General features: G+C 39.0%; 1 protein-coding gene across 1 annotated transcript in view; it reads left to right on the forward strand.

The window, feature by feature from the left end:
- The window catches only part of CRYBG1 (crystallin beta-gamma domain containing 1), a 69,800-nt gene that overhangs the window by 39,862 nt on the left and 5,508 nt on the right, over positions 1–24,430 (forward strand). Inside the window, exons 8-19 of the mRNA XM_064289331.1 lie at positions 939–974; positions 1,611–1,768; positions 2,347–2,473; positions 2,570–2,715; positions 9,627–9,753; positions 9,940–9,972; positions 10,882–10,994; positions 13,044–13,173; positions 16,493–16,632; positions 18,727–18,850; positions 19,262–19,420; positions 24,258–24,420. Of these exons, the coding sequence (XP_064145401.1) occupies positions 939–974; positions 1,611–1,768; positions 2,347–2,473; positions 2,570–2,715; positions 9,627–9,753; positions 9,940–9,972; positions 10,882–10,994; positions 13,044–13,173; positions 16,493–16,632; positions 18,727–18,850; positions 19,262–19,420; positions 24,258–24,420 (1,456 nt within the window). The remainder of the gene's footprint in view (positions 1–938; positions 975–1,610; positions 1,769–2,346; positions 2,474–2,569; positions 2,716–9,626; positions 9,754–9,939; positions 9,973–10,881; positions 10,995–13,043; positions 13,174–16,492; positions 16,633–18,726; positions 18,851–19,261; positions 19,421–24,257; positions 24,421–24,430) is intronic.

The raw sequence follows: 24,430 nt of genomic DNA on the forward strand, positions 1-24,430 counted from the left end.
AAGCTCTTAAAGATATATTGGTAAAAAAAAAATCCTGACTTTCCCACTGGTGATTTTAACTCTTGACCTGTTTAATATTTTCATGTAATCCCTTTTTCTCTGGTTTATTTTTAGTGAGTTCTTTTGGCATTTAAAAAAATTAAGATAAAAATGTAATAACTCCGCATATACCCATTCTTTGGGATGTTTCAAATTTTCTCGAATAGTTTTATCTAATTATTCCAACAGTCCTCCAGATCTTATTGTGAACTTGTGTGGACTTTAACAGGTTTGTAGGCTGTGGATTGCAAAATCAAATGCCTCCAGGGGCTGGGCAGGAAATAACAAATGAGTAAGGCCGACTGGGAATTAAGCTGAGGGGGTGGTGGAGCCCCAACCAGGGTTTGTGCCTGACTGAAGGATGTAGCCTGGTGTAGGTTTAGTAAGTGCAGAAAGTGAAGGTTGCTGCGTGTGAGAATTTGGGTCCGGTGATGTCAGATCTTAGGATTGTTTGTCAAGAGAAGCCAGAAATAAGGATTTTTATGAGAAATTTTCTGAGTTAAAAAAAAACTTAACGGGTCAAAGAACACATAGTCCACCAGTGTGACTCCACTCTTGACTGTCTTCCTCATGTCTTCATCTGCATTGTTGGTAATTTTAAAACTGTCTTACGTAAATTACAACAAACTGGAACTTAATTATACTCTGAGGTTCAGTGGCTTACCACCAGCTACTATACCTGTTGCCATCAAGTCAACTTCGACTCATAGCGACCCTGTAGGTTGGACTATAATTGCCCCATAGAGTTTCCAAGGAGCGGCTGGTAGATTCAAATTGCCAACCTTTTGATTAGCAGCCGAGCTCTTAACCACTAAGCCACCAGGGCTCCACCACTACTATGGGTAACATGGTGATATAACAATGCAAACTATTTTTCTTACTATGTTTTTACTTTTCAGGGTGGCCGTAAAGTTGAATTCCCTACGGATCCAAAGGTAAAAGAAAAAATAATATTTTTAGTTTTATTCCCACCCCACCTCCGTGAACATAAAGTTTGTGTGACTTCACATCTAAGCCTCCATAAAACATAATTTCAGCCAAAAACAAAGTTGATGTAACTTACACGTGCCATTCTCCAGGCAGTCATTATCACCAACAGTATGTGTAGCTGTGGCCCAAAAGGTTCAATGTTGTATTAAATTCATAATTTGTGGTTGGATTTACTAATTGTAGGGCCTGTTGCTGCTTGCCAACTAGCCAGGAAATTTTTTTGCTTTTCTAGACAAGCTCCCCCTACTCCAAAATGCTCTTTCTTCTATTCCTGTGTCTCACATCTATGCCACATACTTTCATGATCTAGTTCGTTTCATATTTGAAGCAATCTTAGAACCCTCTTGTTTCTTAGTTTTGCCTAAACAAAACCCTAAATATCAGTTCTAGACATTGAACAAAAACTAGTCATTTAGAACTAGTTATCTTTTGAACACTGGCTTTCGTCCATACCACAACAGAAAAAAATAAGATGTTACTTAGTTTTTAAAAATATGATTAGAGCATTTTGTGTCCCAGGACTTAGTGACTGACTTAATTAGCTTTGTACAAATCACTGGTATATCTCATTTCTATTGTAGGTAGTTATCTATGAAAAGCCTTTCTTTGAAGGAAAATGTATGGAACTAGAAACCGAAGTGTACACCTTTATCACGGAAGGGGGTGAAACAGAGGAAACGACTGGAGATGATGGTTTGCCATTTACATCAGTGGGGTCTATGAAAGTTCTAAGAGGCATGTAAGTAGATGGGGTTGATCAACCTCTAAGGATTATATCCATGTTCTCCTCAGCCCATTGTGACCAGGATTTGAGGGGCTGGTTTGGGCAATTAAGCAATGCTGATAAATTGGTCTGTCGATATTGTTTATTAGTAAATAACAACTTGCTTTCTAATTATTTGGATCATATTTTCTATTTGATAAATGTTATGTATTTCCTTTGGAAGCATACACTGAAAATGGTCTTGCTATAAATAGACAGAAATGTATAATATTTAATTACTATTTGAAGGCAGTGTATCCAATTTTACTTGCTGATGTTCTTTTCAGTCAGTTCTGATTAAATGTGTACATGCACGCACACACATTTTATATACACACACACAGTTCTTTAAAGAACTAGTGTTTCTTAGGTTGTTTTCTCAGGGCTTTCTGTTATCCTCTTAAATTTTAGAAGAGAATCCCAGTGGTCATAATGCATGAATCCATGTCTGACTTTATAATTACTTGTATTTGTTAATGAAACTGATATATATATGTAGGAAAAATTTTAGCCCTATTGAAAATCGTTATTCCTTCATGTTCTTTCCATTGCAGCTGGGTTGCCTATGAAAAGTCTGGATTTACAGGTCATCAGTATTTTCTAGAAGAAGGAGAATACAAGGACTGGAAAGACTGGGGAGGTTACAATGGAAAGCTCCAGTCTTTACGACCTATATTAGGTGTAAGTTAAAGAAAAGTTAGTGGCTTAATACTTGGGTTTTTGTTTTTTGTATAATAAATGGCTAGCCTTTGATTAAAACTTTTTTTTCCTCAATAGGATTTTTCAAATGCTCACATGATAATGTACAGTGAAAAGAACTTTGGCTGTAAAGGTTCCAGTATTGATGTATTAGGAATTGTTGCCAATTTAAAGGAGACTGGATATGGAGCGAAGACACAGTCTATTAATGTACTGAGTGGAGTGTAAGTAAAATAATCTTAAATGGATTTTAACCATGGGTTTCACCTTGATGTCTGTTAATCTAATAGAGTATCTGACACAGAGTAGTCATGCAATAAATAAATATCTCAACAGCTAAACAGTCACTGGATATCTACTGCTATAATATTTTCACAACTGCTTTTTAAAATCTTTCTCATATAATCTTTTTTTTAAGCATAATATAACATTACAGTAGGCTTTTGGGTGTCATGATAGAAATCTGCAGATTCGCTTCCCTAATCATTCTGCATGGAAAAATCTCAGGAATTTCTTACGATGGGGACAAAAAAAAACGATGGGAGTCAAATAATAATAGTAATCTAACACTCAAGACCTGAGATAAGGACAGTCTCATAAGATTTTCCTATGCTATCCACCTACTCCTGTGGGGTTTTTTTGCTATTATTTTGACATAAAAATAATTATTTCAATGTACCTGGCATTAACAGTTGAGTGCTTTACTAATGCTAAAGCAAGTTTTTATTGAATGTGTCAGTCAAGTCTCTTTGGGTTGCAGGTGACTGTAAGCCAACTTAAATTGGTTTAAGTAATAAAAATGGAACTTAATGGCTTACATAGCTGAAAAATCCTGGAAAGGATTTTTGCCTCAAGCATGGCTGGATGTATGGTTAAAACATTGTCATTAGAACTTGGTCTTTCTCTTGATTGGGCTTTCATCTGTATTGCCCTTACTTTTGGCAAGCCCTTTCCATCTGGTGATCTGTGGCAGTGTCTGACTTTGTTCTTGCAACTTACTGGTTCCAGTAAAAAGAGCTTCCTTTTCTTACAAAAAGTTCCAGGGTTGACTTTGATTCTCTGGGGTTGGGTCAGGTACATATGCCTGAACCAATCACTGTAGCCACGGAAGATGACCATGCCTGGGTTAGGTGTCCATCTGTGGAGCTGAGTAGAGCTTATCCCCATAGGAGCCAGGTGGGTATGTGAGGAGTGTGTGGTTCCCCAGGATCATAAAAGGGAGTGAAGATACATATAGAATGGTATAAAACAGCAGAGGTCCATTATAGAGAGATACATTATTATTTTGTGATCTAAGCTGATGTCTAATTTTTTATTAGTGAGTATTTTTTGATGGTTATATGAAATCATTTGACATTGGTGCTATTGAGAATGCATGATGTTAGGTTTTTGATGTCATGAGTAATACAGGCTATTTGGATCATTCTAACCTCAAACTTATTATCTTTCATGAGGACTCCCACAGTAACCCTGGATATTTAAGACATGTCCACAGTATACTTTTACTGTTAGTTATGTTCACCAAATTCTTGTGTAGGCCATTGTGTGTGGTGCCATCTTGGCAGAATGGCAGAATGACATCAGTGACTTCCATGTCGTCCATTCTTAGTAGGAAGTGCCTCTACTTGGTCCTGTTATGGAGCCCTAACATTTTAGAATGAGTGTTGGCTGCCCACAAAAATTACGGTGTGGCAGAGGCATCTGATATGTTGTTGTGGTCCTACATCATTTAGGATTGCCTTTCAAGTTAATAATTTAGAAAAATATAGTGACCAACTCAGTCTGGTGAAACAGTTGTACATTTTGAAACTCACCAGGTGTGTTGGCACCATTCATCAGAACCCAGTCATCCACCCTAGGAGAGGAAACCAAAGGGTGCTAGTAGAGTTTCCTTATATTATTTATGTAGATTATACTGTTAGAAAAGGTAAAATTACTGTGCCCTGAACCTGAGCCAGTCCCCTTTCCTTTTTACCTAGCCCTTGCTAACTTGAAATCAGTTTCCTTCATAAAATATTGCTTTTATGTGTTCCTATTTTTTAGTCATTTGTAGTTGCATTTCCTGGCTTAGGCTTTTTCTGGGTATAGCAGTTGTTGGTGTTGGGAGGGGGGAGGAAGTTGAAGGGAGGCGTGCGCCCACACGTGCACAAACACCACTTCCTTTTGAATTCTTCATACCCCGTGGTTAAGGCTTGTTTACCAGGGCCAGGTGCTTTTTACATGTTTCATTCAGGTGGTCATCTGACATATTTATTGAGGTCTATTATGTGCAAAGCATTATACTATGTCCTCAAAGAAGTTACAGTATTTATATAAAATGTAAATATTGCTACAAGAGGGAGAGATTCAAAGCGTTGGGCATCTGCAGCAGGGAGAGATTGATTTCCCATCTGGGCACAGGGAAGAGTTTGTGGAGGAGGTGGCACTGGAACGGGCCTGGAAAGATAGGAAAGTTCGGATGTTCCAAGAAGTGGAAGGGAGACTAGCATATATGCAAATAAAAATTATTTTTATTTTATTTTAATGGCTTTATTCTTAATGGTAGATAAGCATTTTTGTTTGATCCTTATTTCCTAGTATGGAATTCAAGATCAGAAAAAAAAAAAAAAAAAAACTTTTGTAATTATTGTCCTGTGGGAGCTTCCCCCAGTAAGCTCACTATCACATGGCTAATTCCCTGGGTACTAAACTTATTATTAAGGAGCCCTGGTGGTGCAGTGATTAAAGTGCTCAGCTGCTAACCGAAAGATCAACAGTTTGAACCCACCAGCCGCTCCATGGGAGAAAGAGTTGGCAGTCTGCTTCTGTAAAGATTTACAGCCTTGGGAACCCTATGGGGCAGTTCTACTCTTTCCTATGGGGTCTCTGTGAGTCGCAATCAACTCGACAGCAACTCGAGCTCTGAAACAGAAAACCGCCTTCAGGAAGATGCTCATGAATCCAGCCACTGCGGTTTTAGGAACTGCGTTCCATTATAGGAACATCAAAAGAAATACCTTTACACAGCCCTTCTCATCATTTTCTAGTTCTATGCTACACTCTTGCTCAAATAGTAGAAATTGGGCTTTTTTTTTTTTTTTTAAACTAAGTACAGTGAAATATTTTAACATTTGGATAAAAAATAAAATTGTTTTAAATTCTTTTTATTTTTTTCTCTCCACACAAGAGCCAGTTTGTTCTGCTGCCTTTAACTTCTGAGCACTTATTCCAGCAGCTGGGGCCTGTTAATACTTGCACATGTGCTCCGAACAATCTTACAAGCAAAGAAGTTGATTCATATGTGCAGAGTACATTTAAACAGACAGTGAGGAATGTTCTTCTTAAGGTTCCCAAGTATAAGTAGACTCTAGATCACAGATATATCAGAGAGTGTCTGATCTGGGTTTAGTTTTATTTTTTATTTTTCCCCCATAATCATGTGCAATTCATCTAGAACTATATCTTAGAAGGAAAACAACACTACTGTCAATTCAAGTAACATCTTAATACATTGTTTTTCTGTTTCAGTGAATTAGATAGGCTACCTGTGTGTTGGGTATTTACTTCCAAGTAATTTATTTTAGTTTTATAGGGAAAAAGAGTACTCATACTTGCTAGTTAAAAAAAAAAGGATTAGATAAAGCTTCTCCCAGGCTTGCTCAGTCATTACTCTGCCTCTTATGTATTCAGTCTCTCCCTCCTCACTAGCTTTTTACCCTTCTCGTAGACTTTCCCATGTCTCCGTCAACCTTAAAGTCAAACAAAAAGGCCTCTAATCAAACTCTGCTTTCCTTTGACTTGTTACTGACCCAGAGCCCGGCCAGGAATACCTTTTCTGATACAACTTAGATCTTCTTGATGCACAGATACTTGAACCCATAGAGTGGCGCTTCACACTTCTGTGTTGCTGTTGCTTCCCTTCATAACTTGTAACAGGCCAAAGGGAGTGTGAACAGAGGCAGCACACACCAATATGTTGCACAGTCTCACATGATGTGAGTGCTATGATCTTGGCCAACCTCCTTATTTATAAAGGAAAACAAAATGTCACAAAGGTTAAGTATCTTCTTTAAAGTCATCTGAAACTTAATGTCATGGCCGCAACTGGAACCAGGTCTCCTAACTCCTTAAAAAACCTAACTCCTTACCTCACAATATTTAAAGAATAAAAACCCAAACCAAAACCAGTTGCTGTTAAGCCAGAGTAGAACTGTGCTCCATAATGTTTGGTCTTCGGAAGCAGATCACCAGGCCTTTCCTCCGGGGTGCCTCTGGGTAGACTGGAACCTCCAGCCAGCCTTTTGGTTAGCAGCGGTATGTGTGAACCACTTGCACCACCCAGGGACTCGGTTTAAAGAATAGGTTTTAAAAATATGCTAATGAGGATTTGATGGTGAGGGAGGGGAAGTGTTTTCTGAAATAGTTAGACCATGCCTGCTGCTCACAGCCGTTTCTCCATTCAGATGGCCAGAAGTGAGTTACAGGTAATAGCTGTCACAAGCTACTGATCACTTGAGATTTTTGCAATGTTCTTTTTCTCCTTTTCATTTCCTAGTAATGACAGTATGTGAGTTTTTGTTTTAAATCAAGCCTTTTAGGTAGTAAAATTATAATCTATTCTAATCATGAAATGTGTCGGCTGTCATAGGTATGGTTTACTAGAGCAGCAAGTGAAAGGAAACCGTATAGGTCAATGGCAATTAGGTCACAAAGTGAAGGGAGACTGGGGAGCCTCAAGAGGCATAGTTCAGTCGTGCCCTGCCATTAATTGATTTTGTTACCTTGGGCAAGTCACTTCCTATTCAGAACAAATATGTGCAAATGATTACATGGGATGCTTCTAACCCATCTGTGAATTTTTTTTCTTTTTTTTAAGATATGGTCCTGCTCCCATGGAGCTTACAGTCTATCCATCTGTGAAATTTTGAGGGCAAGGATTTTGCCTTTTCCTTTTTGTATTCTTAGTGCCAGTCTAGTTCCTTCGTTGTTAGGTGCCGTCGAGTCAGTTCCAACTCATAGCGATCCTCTGCACAACAGAACGAAACACTGTCCAGTCCTGCACCATCCTTACAATCGTTGTTATGCTTGAGCCCATTGTTGCAGCCACCGTGTCAGTCTACCTTGTAGAGGGTCTTCCTCTTTTCTGCTGACCCTATACTTCACCAAGCATGATGTCCTTCTCCAGGGATTGATCCCTCCTGACAACATGTCCCAAGTTATGTAAGACGCAGTCTCGCCGTCCTTGCTTCTAAGGAGCATTTTCGTTGTACTTCTTTCAAGACAGATTTGTTCATTCTTTTGGCAGTCCATGATGTATTCAATATTCTTCGCCAGCACCACAATTCAAAGGCGTCAGTTCTTCTTCGGTCTTCCTAATTCGTTGTCCGGCTTTCACATGCATATGATGTGATTGAAAATACATGGCTTGAGTAAGGTGCACCTTAGTCTTCAAGGTGACATCTTTGCCTTTCGACACTTTAAAAAGGTCTTTTGCAGCAGATTTGCCCAATGCAATGCATCTTTTGATTTCTTGACTGCTGCTTCCATGGGTGTTGATTGTGGATCCAAGTAAAATGAAATCCTTGACAACTTCAGTCTTTTCTCTGTTGATCATGATACTGCTTATTAGTCCAGTTGTGAGGATTTTTGTTTTCTTTATGTTGAGGTGTAATGCATACTGAAGGCTGTGGTCTTTGATCTTCATTAGTAAGTACTTCAAGTCCTCTTCACTTTCAGCAAGCAAGGTTATGTCATCTGCATAACGCAGGTTGTTAATGAGTCTTCCTCCAATCCCCCACGTCTGTCAGTTTGTCATACTGTGGTGACTTGCGTGTTGCTGTGGTGCTGGAAGGTATGCCGCCGGTATTCAGATACCAGCAGGATCACCCATGGAGGACAGGTTTCAGCTGAGCTTCCAGACTAAGACAGACTAGGAAGAAGGATCTCGCAGTCTACTTCTGAAAAGAATTAGCCAGTGAAAACCTTATGAATAGTCTAGTTCCTGGCACATGGTAAATGACTAATGTTGGTTGGATGAATAAATGAATTCAGAGTTAACTTTCCTGTGTCTTTAGGTTTCCCGTTGAACCCATTGCCATCGAGTCGATTCCAGCTCCTAGTGACCCTGTCAGACAGAGTAGACTGCCCCATAAGGTTTCCAAGGAGTGGCTGGTGGATTCGAACTGCTGACCTTTTAGGTTAGTAGTGGAGCTCTTAACAGCTAACCCACCAGGGCTCCCTCTTTAGGTTTACTAGCCTTCAAAATGGGAATATAAGTACCTCTCTAGAAGATTAAATGTGATAATAGATGTGAAAGCATTTTGGAAAGTTTTGAGTACTATAGATTTATAGGTGTTATTCCTTTAAACTCTGAGAGGATCATTCCAGCAGCAAATTAACTGAGGAGCAGATACTGAGTATCTCCAACGTAACAGAATTGAAAAACTTTTTTTACTCCAGAGACTTTATCTTTGAATGGAAAATAGCATCAGTAAGTTGATTTCTTTGATTTTTCTCTGTGAATTTAGATCACTTAACAGATAAATGAAAACACCACAGAAGAAATTTGTTTTTACTATTTCTTTTAGTTTGTTCAATTTTATTACATAGTTGTGTCCTTGTTTGAAACAAAATTTTAGTTACTCAGATGTACTTTTTTTTTTTTTTAGCATTTCTTCTGTTAACTTATTTAAGTGCGGTTTGTTGTGTAATAGACACAGCTTCCTGTAAGCTCTGTCAAAATATTTTAACATTGATAACAAAAAGAATTGCTGTTTGCTTATTAACAGAATTTTTACAGGTTCTTCTTGAGAGTCCAAATTGTTTCTTGAGAGTCCAAATTGTTCCTTTAGAGTAGAATTAGAAATAAACACAGACAGGTATCCCCACTGGAGCTATTTCTTATCAAATAGGATTTGATAAGCAAGAACACCAAAAGGTTCATACAGATATTTTTTTGCTTACCATTTTGATTTGCCCTATATCCAGATCTGTCTGCTCCTGAAAGACTGGTAGAGAACCAGAAAAATTATTAAAGACTACTGATTAGCAAAACAAATAAAGGTTCCTGTATGCTACGTATTTACCCACATGTGTTGGATATTTATTTTACATGTAAAATATGAATTCTAACAAGTCAGTATTTTTATTTCTTTAGGTGGGTAGCCTATGAAAATCCTGACTTCACAGGAGAACAGTATGTACTGGATAAAGGCCTTTATACCAGTTTCGAGGACTGGGGAGGCAAAAATTGTAAGATCTCTTCTGTTCAGCCCATATGTTTGGTAAGGAGTTATATTTTTGTATGAGAATAGTTAACTGAATTGTATGCTCCTGGTTAGGTAATACTAACTGCTATGAAAATATTCTGAGGTTATGTTTAATAGTAATTGCTGATGATCTGAAGGAAAAGACTTGTTCAAAATTCTACTCTACTCATTTCCTTTTCTCTTCCCTTTAAAAATCTTTAGGATTCATTCACTGGCCCAAGGAGACGAAATCAGGTAACTGTAAAAAAATTCTATTTTCTATAATTAAGGGCCTTGCATTGAAAAACCAAACTTATATGTATAGAATGTCAGATATTGGGGATATTTTGTTACTTTTACCCACTTTAGTACATGAAAGCATAATTATATTTTTAAAGCAGGGTTTATTTTAAACTCCATTGATAGCATTCTGACCTATGTCTAAATTTTTCTTATGAAATGCTATTATTTTGTGAAGCTGAATTTTATATCACTACATTGAATCAGAGTTTACATTAATACACTAAGATTAATATTTCACACACTAGCCTATAGTCATTGTGTTAAATAGTATAACGAATGTTCATATTTCCTGTGTCTGCATTAGACACACATTTTTATGTGGTCTCTCACTCAAGCCTTTTGAATGCTGACTCCCTACATCAACTGAGGTGTTACAGATGTTATTTAGGCCTTTTAATGGATGTGTTCAGCCAGCCATAATTATAGAGGCACAAACTCCACTGTAGCCTCCTCTGCATCCAATAAAGATTCCAATAAGTCAGCAAGTATCTTCCACTGAAAGAGAAAAAAACTGTGCTACGTGTTTCCAAAATATCGTTTACTGTTAATGATGGACAATTACTTTTGGCCACAACAAAGCTTTCAAACACCCACCTATTATTACAACGTGGTGTTCTATAGAAAGCCGTGCTTTCTGTTTTTGGATTGTCCTCTGATGTCCCCGAATTAAACAGGTATGAATGGCACAGCCAATGTGTTTCTAGGTGGTCATTAGTGTAGACATAGAAAATCAAAGGAGTTTTAAAATTCACAACAGTTTAACAAGAGTTAACAGGTCATTTTTAGGGCATCGTTTCAAAGTCTGAATGAGTTAATGCGTTTAGGAAAATAATTGTATGTATTTCTTTTACTTTTTCAAAGATTCACTTGTTTTCAGAACCACAGTTTCAAGGTTGCAGCCAAACTTTTGAGGAAACAGCAAATCAAATTGACGATTCATTTTCTACGAAGTCTTGTAGAGTTTTAGGAGGCAGGTAAGTGACTGGCAGAGCCTACTCAGAGGGAGAATAGAATACACACAGCAGCAAGCATTCAGCAGCACCCATTAGGAGCGTAACACTGTATGAAACCACCAGATGATATAAGACCATGTCAGTACTAAAGTATGTTTTGCAGCATCTGAATGCTAGACATCAGAGGACATGGAAATCAGTGTGGGTTGGAGAAGCTGAAGATCACCTCTTGTGTAATGGGATTCACACCAGGTTGTAGTTTTGCTACTCACTAGCTGTCCCATTTTGATCACTTTACTCTCTGGGCCTGTTCCATAATCTGTAAAGAGTTGGACCCTAGATAATCTCTATGGCGCCAGCCAAGGTAGATTTTCTTCTAAGTAGATGGGAGTAGGATAGACATTCTGGATGACAGGAACATGAAGAAAAGTATGTGGCAGGAGTGAGCCTGGTATGTTTGCTGATCAGGGAGCACGATGACCTTCCCTAGCTGGGGGTCTTTGTATTGGGTAGAGGGGAAGCAGGTTTGGACAGGGAGGCTGGGATCAAGTTGTGAAGATCCCTCCTGAACATATGAGTTTAGCTGGATGCTATAGGAAACACAAGATGGGAAGAGGAAGTGAGCTCAAAGTGCCAGGCTGAAAACAGCAGTTTTAAATCAGCTTGATTAGAAGTCAGGAGAACTTGGAAACCATTGGAGCAATCTGTGCAGAGGTGATGAGGAATTAAGTCCAATAACAGTAACAGCAGTAATAATAATGCCTTTACTCATGTAGTTCTTTCTGGTCTAAATAGCTCAATCACATTTCATTTAGTTTTGTGCTCAACTACATAAATTTACAGAAAGCATCACCCTTTATTAGCACATACCTCCACCCCAACCCAATTCCTCGTTATTCCTTACCCTGCTTCAGTTATCACCACCAGAGTGTACTCTTTTGTTGTTGTTTATTTATTGTCTGTCTCCCCTCATGACAATGTAAACTTCAAGAGAGCACGAAGTTTGCCTCGTTCTATACTCTGTTCTCAGCAATGCAAAAGTCTCGGACACACAATTGTTACTGTTGTTAGTTGCCATAGAGCTGATTCTGATTCATGGCGACCCCATGTAGAACTGAGCTCCACAGTATCTTCTTGGCTGTGATCTTAATGGAAGAGAGATTGCCAGGCCTATCTTTTGCAACACCCCTGGGTGGGTTCAAACGACCAACCTTTAGCAGTGGAGCACAAACCATTTGTGCCCCCCAGGGACCTCGATACACAATCGTTGTTATTAGTTGCCGTTGAGTTGATTCCGACTCATCGTGGCCCCATATGTAAAGACTAGAACTGCCCCATAGGGTTTTCAAGGCTGTGACCTTTCAGAAGCAGATTACCAGGCCTGTCTTCTGAGGCACCTCTGGGTGGGTTTGAACCGCCAACCTTTTGATCGGTATTTGAGTGCTTAACTGTACCACCCAACGACTCCTTTGACACACAATTAGACCTCAATAAATATTCTTTGGATTAAAACGAAACAAAACAAAAACTCTTCTAGGAAATCATGGTAAATTATCATTTTATCAAAAATGCAAAGGCCCAGAGAGGCTGATTTATCTCAGTCACTCTAGAATTTTGACTTAGGGCCCAGTGTGGAGGCATTGGAAATGAGGACAAAGAAAAGTGTGAGAGAAATTTTGAGAGGAAAGCAGTAGGCCTTGGTGACTGACCCTCAGAGAGAACTCGAGGTTTGAAGCTACATGGGCCGGGAGGATGGTGGAACCCATGAGGGGAGCAAGGAAGGCTGGAATATGAAGAAGTTAAAACTTGGATAATTTCAAGGAAAAAGAAGTTTTATTTCCCAAATGCAGTGTTAACAACTGACCTGTTATGAATATTAATTTGTCACAAGATGAAATGCAGTAAATAGATGCAGATATTTTTGAAGAAAGAACACTGTTAGCCACAAGCACAGTGTTTTACAGCAGGCTACCTCTAAACTTAATTTTTTTTTTTTTTTTATACCTCTAAACTTCAGTCTTCTTGAGTAGAAGTACTCCAATTGCTTGTGTGTGGTTTTTCCTATTGTAGCTGGGTTGCATATGATGGAGAAAACTTCTCTGGTAATCAGTATGTGTTAGAAGAAGGCCACTATCCTTGTCTCTCTGCAATGGGGTGTCCATCTGGAACAACTTTCAAGTCTCTTCGGTTTATAGACGCTGTGAGTATATCAACATGACTATAGCAACATGGAGCCCTGGGGCGCAGTGGTTAAGAGCCATGGCTGCTAATCAAAAGTTCGGCAGTTCGAATCCACCAGCTGCTCCTTGGAAACCCTATGGGGCTGTTCTACTCTGTCCTGTACGGTCACCGCGAGTCAGAATTGACTCGATGGCAGCGGTTTGGTTTACAGTGATACAGAAATGTATGGTTCACATCGCTCATGGTCAGAGCAAGGAAACAAGCAGGTGGAACTTTCCCAGGGCTTAAGTCTGAGGCAGTAGACTTTCCATCACATACCTTTGGTTTCTGTTTTAGATCTTTAACATATAAGTTATTTTTATTCGCTTGTTTTCTCAGGCTTTAGGTGCAGAGTGTTGAGTTAGTTACGGTGCATAATCATTACGGGTTAGTTCAAAGCCCCTTTTGTGTTTTTTTTTTCCCACTTCATGCTTGATCCCTATTTCCATTCCTCTCTCCTTCACTGGTACCCATCCTAATGTGTTTGAGATACAGCTTGGATATTCTTCTAAACTTTATGCTTTAAAAATATCTATACCAAAAAACCAAACCCACTGCCGTCGAGTCGATTCCGACTCATAGCGACCCTATAGGGCAGAGTAGAACTGCCCTATAGAGTTTCCAAGGAGCGCCTGATGGATTCCAACTGCTAACCTTTTGGTTAGCAGCCATAGTAGCACTTAACCAGTATGCCACCAGGGTTTCCTAAAAAATATCTATATATAAGCTTTAAAAAATAATAATAAAAATTTTATTATGTTTTTGGTGAAAGTTCACACAGCAAGTTAGGTTCCCCTTTGACAATTTCTACACAAATTGATCAGCGACATTAGTTACATTTTTTCACATTGTTGTATATATATAGGCTTTTAATTTATATAGACAGTATTATGCGGTAGTTCTCATTGCGTTATAAAACATAACTCAATACTTACATTTAAAAAAAGGAAGAGCTACCCATTTTGCTGTATGTACCTCTAGTTTATTGATTCCAGTTGTTGCGAATACTCCATCACCACATTTCACTTATACACTCCTCATATGTGGGGGGCGCCTGGGGATACACAGGGAAGAGTGGAAGTGCTGGAGCTCTTGTGTATGAATACGCAGTTTCACAGAGTACTGCCCAATTCCACCACTCCCGCTGGCAGTGCGGAACGAGTTTCCGTTACCACATCTTTGCCATTACTGATATTCTCTGACTTCGTAATTTTTGTCAGTTTGGTGGAAGGGGGAGAATATTATTTCATTGTTGTGTTAATTTGTGTTTCTCTCACTATTAGCGAAGTTGGAATCTCGTATACTTATTTAACCTGTTGCCGTCGAGTCGATTCTGACTCATAGCCACCCTACAGGACAGAGGAGAACTGCCCCATAGGGTTTTCAAGGAGTGGCTGGTGGATTTGAACTGCTGACCTTTTGGTTAGCAGCCAAACACTTGTTAGCCATTTGAATTTTCTGTTTGGTGAATTGCCTAGTTATGGCTTTTGCCCAATTCTCTATCCAGTTTCCTGTTTCTTTTTGTTGTAGATTTGCAGAAATTCCTCATTGCTTTTTAATCTACTGTTTCTCTGTTGTTGTAGAGATTTGCAATCTAATGACTTCTCTCAATTTATCTCCAAGGTACTAACCTAGATTATACTGCACTTTTTTTTGTTGTTGTTTTTTTAACAAATTCTTAATTTTGATATGGTCAAAGCAATTTACAATGGAAGAAAACTGCAGTATAGTGTTCAGATATTAAAGTTGGATGTGTCTGTGGTTTTGGAAATTGTTAGCTTTTGGTAGCTGATCTCTCTTAAAAGGCTTTAAATATTTGTAGTTGTTGGTTTTAGTTTTAAAGGTAGGAAAAACATACGTGAGTTGGTTTTATCTCATCCCATCCTGCCTGTCTGAATAACTAAAACGTTGATCTTTCTTGAGATGTGAAAATAGCAGTGAAATAATGGAATGATGTGATGAGATTCATTAGCTTACAAGTGATGAAATAGCTAAAACTTTGATATTTAACCTGACTAGAATTCTAAAATCTATGTACAAATTTTTATTTGGGGGAAAAAAAAAACTTCAGATACAAAGTTTTCAAATGCCTTCCCTCAACCAGAACTTGGCATTTATGTTCACATCACTTCTGACACTTCATAGATGATGTCCTTTTGAGTTTTGGTTATTAAGAAAATGTATCTTAATTGTGATTTAATACTTCAAACTTGTTTGATTTTTGATATTAACCTTGACTGTTTAGAATGTTTTTGAAATGTCACGCACATGAAGTACAAAGTACTACTGCTACTACATTTTTTATCTTGTATCTCTCATGTATGTTTTTTCTTCCATGGTGTCTGTCTTATGTGCTTTTTATAACCTAGTTCTTTGGCCATACAAACCACCTCTACACACTGATCTGCTTTATGATCAAAACATCTTTTCTACACGCCAGGGCACATCCACGTAGCTGAAGCAGCAGCAGGCCACACCCTTGCCACAAAACTTTAAGCAGGTGGGGAAACAGTTGTAATCCCCAGGTGCTTTTTTGATGTATCATTTATGATCTTAGGAATTTATCATTAGAGCTTTGTCTAGGATCATAAGGGTCTGTAATTTGAAACAACCTGCATAGGCAGCCAACGTTTCACTTTGCTGGTAATCAGTGGACTTCTGTGTCATTGTCCTTTGTAGAATGCTTGCCAGTCTAAACCTGGGACTTCCACCCTGTTTTTTCTCCTCTCCTGTTATAGTTCCTACAGGACAGTTTGGGAGCATGACACACAGGATCATTGTCTTACTGACAATTAAAACAGGAGGAAAAAAAAGACATTTGAAAATACAGACAAGGGAAGGTTCCTTGGTTAGGCAATACCACACCACCAGTGGACACCAGACTGCCATGGCCTTTGAATCTTGCCATTTATGCCCATACCTGTGCAGCCCCTCCTTGTCCCAATGGAAAATGGCTAAGTTGGGTATAAACTCCATGAGAAGTGTTGATACTCTAGGCATGTACCCATTCCCTTGTGCTTGGTATTTTTTTCCCCCTGTTTTCTAACACTATTTACATTTACCTGCCTTTCTAGGCAATGGAAAAATTTTCTGCCTCTACATTCTTCCTCTTCTAGTTCTTTTTTTTTTTTTCTTTAGGTTTGGAGTATATAAACATCCAGACTTTCTGGGAAATGGAGTTTATGACCAGGCCAAATTTGATCAGATCTTGTGCTTTGTACTTGTAACAAGATGATTTTCACGTAACTGCAAATTATTATCAAAGATGAACAACAAACATTATTTTTGCTCCTAAACAGGAATTTTCAGAACCAGCAATTATTCTTTTTGAAAGAGAAGACTTCAAAGGGAAAAAAGTTGAACTTAATGCAGAAACAATTAACCTCCGATTCCTAGGATTCAACACACAGATCCGCTCTGTTCAGGTTATTGGCGGCATGTGAGTTACCTACTTGTCTATTTAATAAAGTAGATAATTTTAAAAGTTGAGTTTGATTAGATTTCTTTCTCTTCTACATTACCTTAAACTAACTGACATATAACCGCTTGTTTCTCTGTAAGGTTTGTAATTTTGTAGTATACTTTTCCCACTGGGAAAAGGCTTATGTAAGGCATCTTTCATCTTTCTATTCAGATTTTTACTTTCTTTAAGGTAAGGACTTTGTCTTTAATATCCCTCATAGGCCCTAGGGAAATACCTCACACATGTGTGCTCAGCAGATTTATCAAACATTCTTTTTTAGCACGTAAGAGAGAAAGCTGTTTTCTTCTTATCCCTTTGAAAGACAAAGTTCTTTGCTTTTAGAGCTAAGAAGTGGGATTTCCTTTTAGCTGGAGTGACTAGGAGAGGCACTGGTAGTTCAGAGGCGGAGTTCTCACCTCCCACGTAGAGACCTAGGTTTGAGTCCTGGCCAGTGCACGTCATGCATAGCCACCACCTACGTGTCAGTGGAGGCTTGTGTGTTGCTGTAAGGCTGAGCAGGTTTCAGCGGAGTTTCCAGACAAAGACAGACTAGGAAGGAAGGCCTAGCTACCTACTTCTGAAAATCAGCCCATGAAAACCTTATAGATCACAACAATTCCATCCGTCCAGCATTTGGTTCCCTTGTGTATGGAGTTGTCATGAGTCCTGGCCAACTTGACGTCAGCTAACGACTACAAGGAATGACTGGCAGATACTCTGCAAAAGATGATAGGTTAATTTGGGAAGATTTTTCTTAACTTTGAATACTTTTCAAATGGAGTAAGACATAAAAATGAATAAGGATTATCAATGTAATAAAAAAAAACCTGTTGCCATCCAGTTGATTCTGACTCATAATGACACTATAGGACAGAGTAGAACTGCCCCATTGGATTTCCAAGGCTGTAATCTTTACGGAAGCAGACTGCCACATCTTTCTCCCATGAAATAGCTGGTGGGTTTGAACTGCGGACCTTTCAGTTAGCAGCCGAAGTGCTTTACCGTTGTGCCACCAAGTCTCCTTACGAATGTAATAGATATGTTTTTTAAGAAAGTATTTTCTTTCATTCACAAAACAACAGGTATAGTCTACATGTATGCATCAGATGTTGGAGGGGGCTATAACTATTTAAAAAATAATTATGCAATATTAAAAAAAAAAAACCCATTGCCATTGAGTTGATTCTGACTCATAGCGACCCTACAGGACAAAGTAGAACTGCCCCATAGGGTTTCCAAGGAGAACTGGTGACCTTTTGGTTATCAGCAGTAGCTTTTAACCACTGTGCCACCAGGGTTTCCATGCACTATTAGGGTGATGGGATTACGGGTGATTTTTTTTCCAACAAGTTTTAACTGAAATTTTGTTTTTCTGATGAAATAGCTAAAATGATAGCACTTTAAGTTCTAGGATTAAAAGTGGAGAGCATTCTTCCTGAAAAATGTAGCAGCCAGGGAGAGTAGTTGTTGGGTTGCTCGCATGCCAGTCCGTGCTTGAAGCCCTGCTTCCATAGGTATGCAGCACCACGCATCTCTGCATGGAAGAGACCTGAGTGCCTTTAGCAGTTTTCTGGATTAGCGGAAGATTACTCTGGTTTTAAACAAAAATTTATTGAGGTATTTTTTGGTTTGTTTGTTTTTAACGAACACTTCTGTAGCACTTACCATGTGCCACTCACTAAGAACTTTACAAACATTAACTATTTAAATAACTCAAAGATCCATCAATACTATTGAAGACACTTCATGAACAGCTCACAGGAAGGACTGGGCTATCCCACTAAAAAACGGTATCTCTATTTCATTGCCTTATTGGAGGAAAAATCTCATTTATTTCTCTTCAAGAATGGGTCTTTCGGGTATAAATACTCATGTACAAGAATTTTCTGTTTGTCAAGAAATGGATGCTTTAAGTATTTTAGAAAATAAGGTCGTTTCATTTTTTCCTGAATGTATATTTAAAGTATAAAGCTCAGTCTAGAAAGCAGGAGCATTTTAGAAATAAGTGTAATTAAGCCTGTTGTCAAAGGAAATTGCCGCTTACTATGGATATCTATGTTTTTCTTTCAGATGGGTTACTTATGAGTATGGCAACTACAGGGGTCGACAGTTTCTGCTGTCACCAGCAGAAATACCTAATTGGTATGAATTCAGTGGCTGCCGCCAAATAGGTTCTCTACGGCCTTTTGCTCAGGTATTTTTTCTTCTTCATAATTTGAAGACTCCTCTCTGAAGTTTTTTTTTTTTGTAAATGCAATTCAACTTTTCGGTTTCAAATTTAAATTCTCTCCCTCCCCCTGAATTTGGACTGTGTTTCTGATGCTTAGTGGCTGTGGCTGCCTCAGAAATGCCGTCACATCCGACATCAAAACATGGCACGTTCTTAAGCCCTGGGTTGTCTGTAAGTGGGCTCCCTGCCCTGGCACTTCTTTATAATTTGGTCAAACTCTTCTCATTGAGAAAATCGTAAAATCTTTGAGACTCTGGGTATAGGAATTATCCCTAATGTCTGTCTCACCTTGGATTTTACTCCCTGATATTGATGCTTGCTCAGTGATTCTAACGGTACGACAATGTGGCTATTGGTGGGGGTTTTGTCTTCTAGAAACGGATTTACTTCAGACTTCGAAACAAAGCAACAGGGTTATTCACGTCAACCAATGGAAACTTAGAGGATTTGAAGCTTCTTAGAATACAGGTCATGGAGGATGTTGGTGCCGATGATCAAATATGGTTTTATCAAGAAGGACGCATCAAATGCAGGGTGAGCTTTTTAGGATTAGACCGCAGTCTATATAATCCCTTTGCTATCAGGCGACGCACACTTTAACTTGCCTTTGATCTTTCTTGAAGTGGATGCCATTTCATGATTCCTGGAGCACTTTCAGAAGTAAATTTAAATTTTTTTCATGAAACTATTTCTTAGCTCTGATAGAACCAGTTTGTTGTTGTTGTTCTTAGGTGCCACCTGGTTGGTTCCGACTCATATAACCCTATGTACAACAGAACGAAACACTGCCCGATCTTGTGCCATCCTCACAATTGTTGTTATATTTGAGCCCATTGTTGCAGCCAGTATATCAATCCATTTCGTTGAAGGTCTTCCTCTTTTTCAGTTTTCCAAGCATGATGTCTTTTTCCAGGACCGGTCCTCCTGATAATGTGTCCAAAGTACAGGAGACAAAGTCCCGCCATCCTGGCTTAGAAGGAGCATTGTGGCTATACTTCTTCCATGACATATTTGTTCATTCTTCTGGCAGTCCACGGTATAGTCAATATTCTTTGGCAACACCACAATTCAAAGGCATCAATTCTTCCTTGGTCTTCCTTATTCATTGCCCAGCTTTCACATGCATATGAGGCAATTGAAAACACAATGGCTTGGGTCAGGTACACTTTAGTCCTTAAAGTAACATCTTTGCTTTTCAACAAAGAGGTTTTTTTTTTTTTTTTTTCAGCAGCAGCAGATTTGCCCAGTGCAATACATTGTTTGATTTCTTGACTGCTGCTTCCATGGGCGTTGATTGTGGATCTAAGTAAAATGAAATCCTTGACAACTTCAGTATTTTCTCTGTTTATCATGATGTTGCTTCTTGGTCCAGTTGTGAGAATTTTTGTTTTCTTTATGTTGAAGTATAATCTATACTGAAGGCTGTGGTCTTTGATCTTCATCAGTAAGTGCTTCAAGTCCTCTTTGCTTTCAGCAAGCAAGGTTGTGTCATCTGCATAACACAGGTTGTTAATGAGTCTTCCTCCGATCCTGATGCCACATTCATATAGTCCAGCTTCTCGGATTATTTGCTCAGCATACAGGCTGAATAAATATGATGAAAGGATACAACCCTGACACGCACCTGTCTTGATTTTAAACCACGCAGTATCCCTTTGTTCTGTTCAAACTGCTGCCTCTTGATCTATGTACAGCTTCCTCATGAGTACAGTTAAGTGCTCTGAAATTCCCATTCTTTGCAATGTAATCCATAATTTCTTACTATCCACACAGTCCAATGCCTTTGCCTAATCAATAAAACACAGGTAAACATCATTCTGGTATTCTCGGATTTTAGCCAAGATCTATCTGACAATGAGCAATGATATTCCTTGTTCCATGTCCTCTTCTGAATCCAGGTAGAATTTCTGGCAGTTCTTTGTCAATATACTGCTACAACTGTTTTTTAATCATCTTCAGCAAAATTTTACTTGTGTGTGATATTAATGACATTGTTCAATAATTTCTGCATTCTGTTGAATCACTTTGGGATGGGCATGTATACGGATCTCTTCCAGTCAGTCGGCCAGGTAGCTTTCTTCCAAATTTCTTGGCATAGACGAGTGAGCACTTCCAGTGCTGCACCCTGTGTTGAAACATCTCAATTGGTATCCCGCTGATTCCTGGAGCCTTGTTTTTCGCCAACACCTTCAGTACAGCTTGGACTTCTTCCTTCAGTACCATCAGTTCTTGATCATATGCTGCCTCCTAAAATGGTTGAATGTTGACCAATTCTTTTCGGTACAGTGACTCTGTGTACTCCTTCCGTCTTCTTTTGATGTTTCCTGCAGTGTTCAATATTTTACTCAGAGAATCCTTCAGTATTACAACCAGAGGCTCGAATTTTTGTCTTCAGTTCTTTCAGCTTGAGAAATGCCAAGCATGTTCTTCACTTTTGGTTTTTTCACTTCAGGTCTTTGCACATTTCATTATACTACTACTTTACTTTGTCTTCTTGAGCTGCCCTTTGAAATCTTCTATTCAGCTCTTTTACGTGATCATTTCTTCCTTTTGCTTTAGCTATTGTATGTTCAAGAGTAAGTTTTAGAGTCTCTTCTAACATCCATTTTGGTCTTTCCTTTCTTTCCTGTCTTTTTAATGACCTTTTGCTTTCTTCATATGTGATGTCCTTGATATCATTCTACAACTCTTCTGGTCTTCGGTCATTAGTATTCAGTGTGTCAAATCTATTCTTTTTAAAAAAAAATAATAATTTTTATTGTGCTTTAAGTGCAAGTTTACAAATCAAGGCAGTCTGTCACATATAAGCTTATATACACCTTACTACATACTCCCATTTACTCTCCCCCTAATGAGTCAGCCCGCTCCCTCCTTCCAGTCTCTCCTTTCGTGACAATTTTGCCAGTTTCTAACCCTCTCTACCCTCCCATCTCCCCTCCAGACAGGAGATGCCAATACAGTCTCAAGTGTCCACCTGATGCAAGTAGCTCACTCTTCATCAGCATCTCTCTCCAACCCACTGTCCAGTCCCGTCCATGTCTGATGAGTAGTCTTCGGGAATGGTTCCTGTCCTGGGCCAACAGAAGGTTTGGGGACCATGGCCGCCGGGATTCTTCTAGTCTCAGTCAGACCATTAAGTCTGGTCTTTTTATGAGAATTTGGGGTCTGCATCCCACTGTTCTCCTGCTCACTCAGGAGTTCTCTGTTGTGTTCCCTGTCAGGGCAGTCATCTGTTGTGGCCAGGCACCATCTAGTTCTTCTGGTCTCAGGATGATGTAAGTCTCTAGTTCATGTGGCCCTTTCTGTCTCGGGCTCATAGTTATCATGTGACCTTGGTGTTCTTCATTCTCCTTTGCTCCAGGTGGGTTGAGACCAATTGATGCATCTTAGATGGATGGCCGCTTGTTAGCATCAAATCCATTCTTGAGATGGTCTCTAATTCAGATGGGATATACTCCAGGTTGTTCTTTGGCTCTTATGGACTTGTTTTAATTTTCTACAGCTAAATTTGAACTTGTATATGAGCAATCGATGGTCTATTCTACAGTCAGCCCCTGGGCTTGTTCTGGCTGATGATATTGAACCTCTCCATACTTTCCGATGCAGTGAATTTGATTCCTGTGTATTCCATCTGACGAGTTCCCTGTGTATAGTTGCTGATTTTTCAGAAGTAGACCACCAGGTCCTTTTTCCTAGTCTGTCTTAGTCTGAAAGCTCTGCTGAAACCTGTCTACCATGGATGATTCTGCTAGTATTTGAAATACCGGTGGCATAGCCTCCAACACCACAGCAACACACAAGCCACCACGGTACGACAAAGTGACAGAGGAGCGGTAGAGAACCAGTTTAGGAACTTAAAATGGGAAACTAATCTAGCACTGATCCAAAGTATTTATATCTATACTTGATTCTTATATAGTAATAGAAAAAGGAAGTGTTTGGGTTCCTCTCCCCTTTTCAATAATCTGTTTGTTATAGAAATAAATTATAAACTCCAGCACTGTCAACAGAAATCACTCTTGGTTTATTTCCATTTTGGAGAACCTCACAGAGTAGGATTAAGGCTAAAGAGATGTTGCCGTGTGTACAACATAACCCATTTCCTAATTGTCAAACTTTCACAATGTAAATGGCCCTACTACCTCTAACGTCACTCCTGCCATAATACTATTTAAAATCTGAATGTAGTAATATTTTATGAGAGAAGCTTATATTTCTGTTGTAGATATTCTTTTTTACTCCTTGATTTTATGGGCTTGACTCTTTGCTCCTGAATTTTTTTTAAACTTGGTGCCCCATGAGTCAGCAGAAGGCATACATCTTGTGAAAGGGAACACAGCTTGTTAATTAGGTCTTTTTTGCTTGAGGGAGAATCATCCTTTCAGTAAACAGAAGTACTGTTTTGACGTGCATAACAGAAATAGCACGAGAAACAGAAGTAGCTGTAATACAGAAGCATAAAAAAGCCACCAACTTCTAACTTTGAATTATTTTAAGCAGTTGAAGAAAATGGTGCCTTTCATCAATGATTTCTCACGAACATTTCATTGAAGCCATTTAACAACTTTGAATTCAGTAGGTCAGTGAGAAAATGTAAAGCATACAAGATCATCACAATCCTTTTATTTCAATAGAGTAGTATGCTTTTAATAAGCATTTCTATAGTAGTCTGTGTTAGGGTCATGTATATGACTGCCATACATTATTTATATATTATGGGTAGATTCACTGCAGAGGACTCACAAAAGCTTTGCATTAAGCCATCCTCTAGTGATTTGTGTTCTTCCTCTTTTTATAGTTTCATAGCATGCCTTTTTAGAAAATTTTAGACTGTGTTCATGAAGGAAAGACAAGAGAAGTAAATAAATGCAATTTCAAGTTTTACGTGGATAAAATACCTTTTCAGCCACTCTTGTGCAACGACAGCCTTCAGCGTTAGAGGTGCAGTCAGAAGCGGGAAGGGCAGGATGAGCAGAGGTGGGTACCTGGGGAGATGGAGCTGCACACCTAGCCTCAGATCACAGGCACTTCTGAGAGGGAAAAGCACCATCACGGGCAACTGTGTTGTTCTGAGGCTTTCCATGCTAGTAAGATAGTCTCACAAAGGGCAGACGTTTCCTATGATGTACAAGAACAGAGAATGTTTTCTCCATTCAGGTTATCTGAAATATTAGTTGTCTGATTTTGGCATAAATACTTGTTGTCTGATCCTAGCTACCTTGGCTGAAAGTTGAAATGCATGTGGGGTAAATGAAACTAGGAACTAAGATAATTTAAACAAAAAAAAAAAACAATTTTAACAGGGCAATAATTGCTATGAGATCTAAACGTGTTTCCATGTCTAAGATGTATTGTCTTTTCCACTGAGCAGATAGCGGAAGACTGCTGCCTGACCATCGTGGGCAGCCTGGTCACATCCGGCTCTAAGCTGGGCCTGGCCCTTGACCAGGATGTTGACAGCCAGTTCTGGAGCATGAAGTCGGATGGCAGAATCTACAGCAAGTTGAAGCCAAATTTAGTTTTAGATGTCAAAGGTAAGGATCA

The sequence above is a fragment of the Loxodonta africana genome, chromosome 1 (assembly GCF_030014295.1).
Source record: "Loxodonta africana isolate mLoxAfr1 chromosome 1, mLoxAfr1.hap2, whole genome shotgun sequence".
Classification (NCBI taxonomy): domain Eukaryota; kingdom Metazoa; phylum Chordata; class Mammalia; order Proboscidea; family Elephantidae; genus Loxodonta; species Loxodonta africana.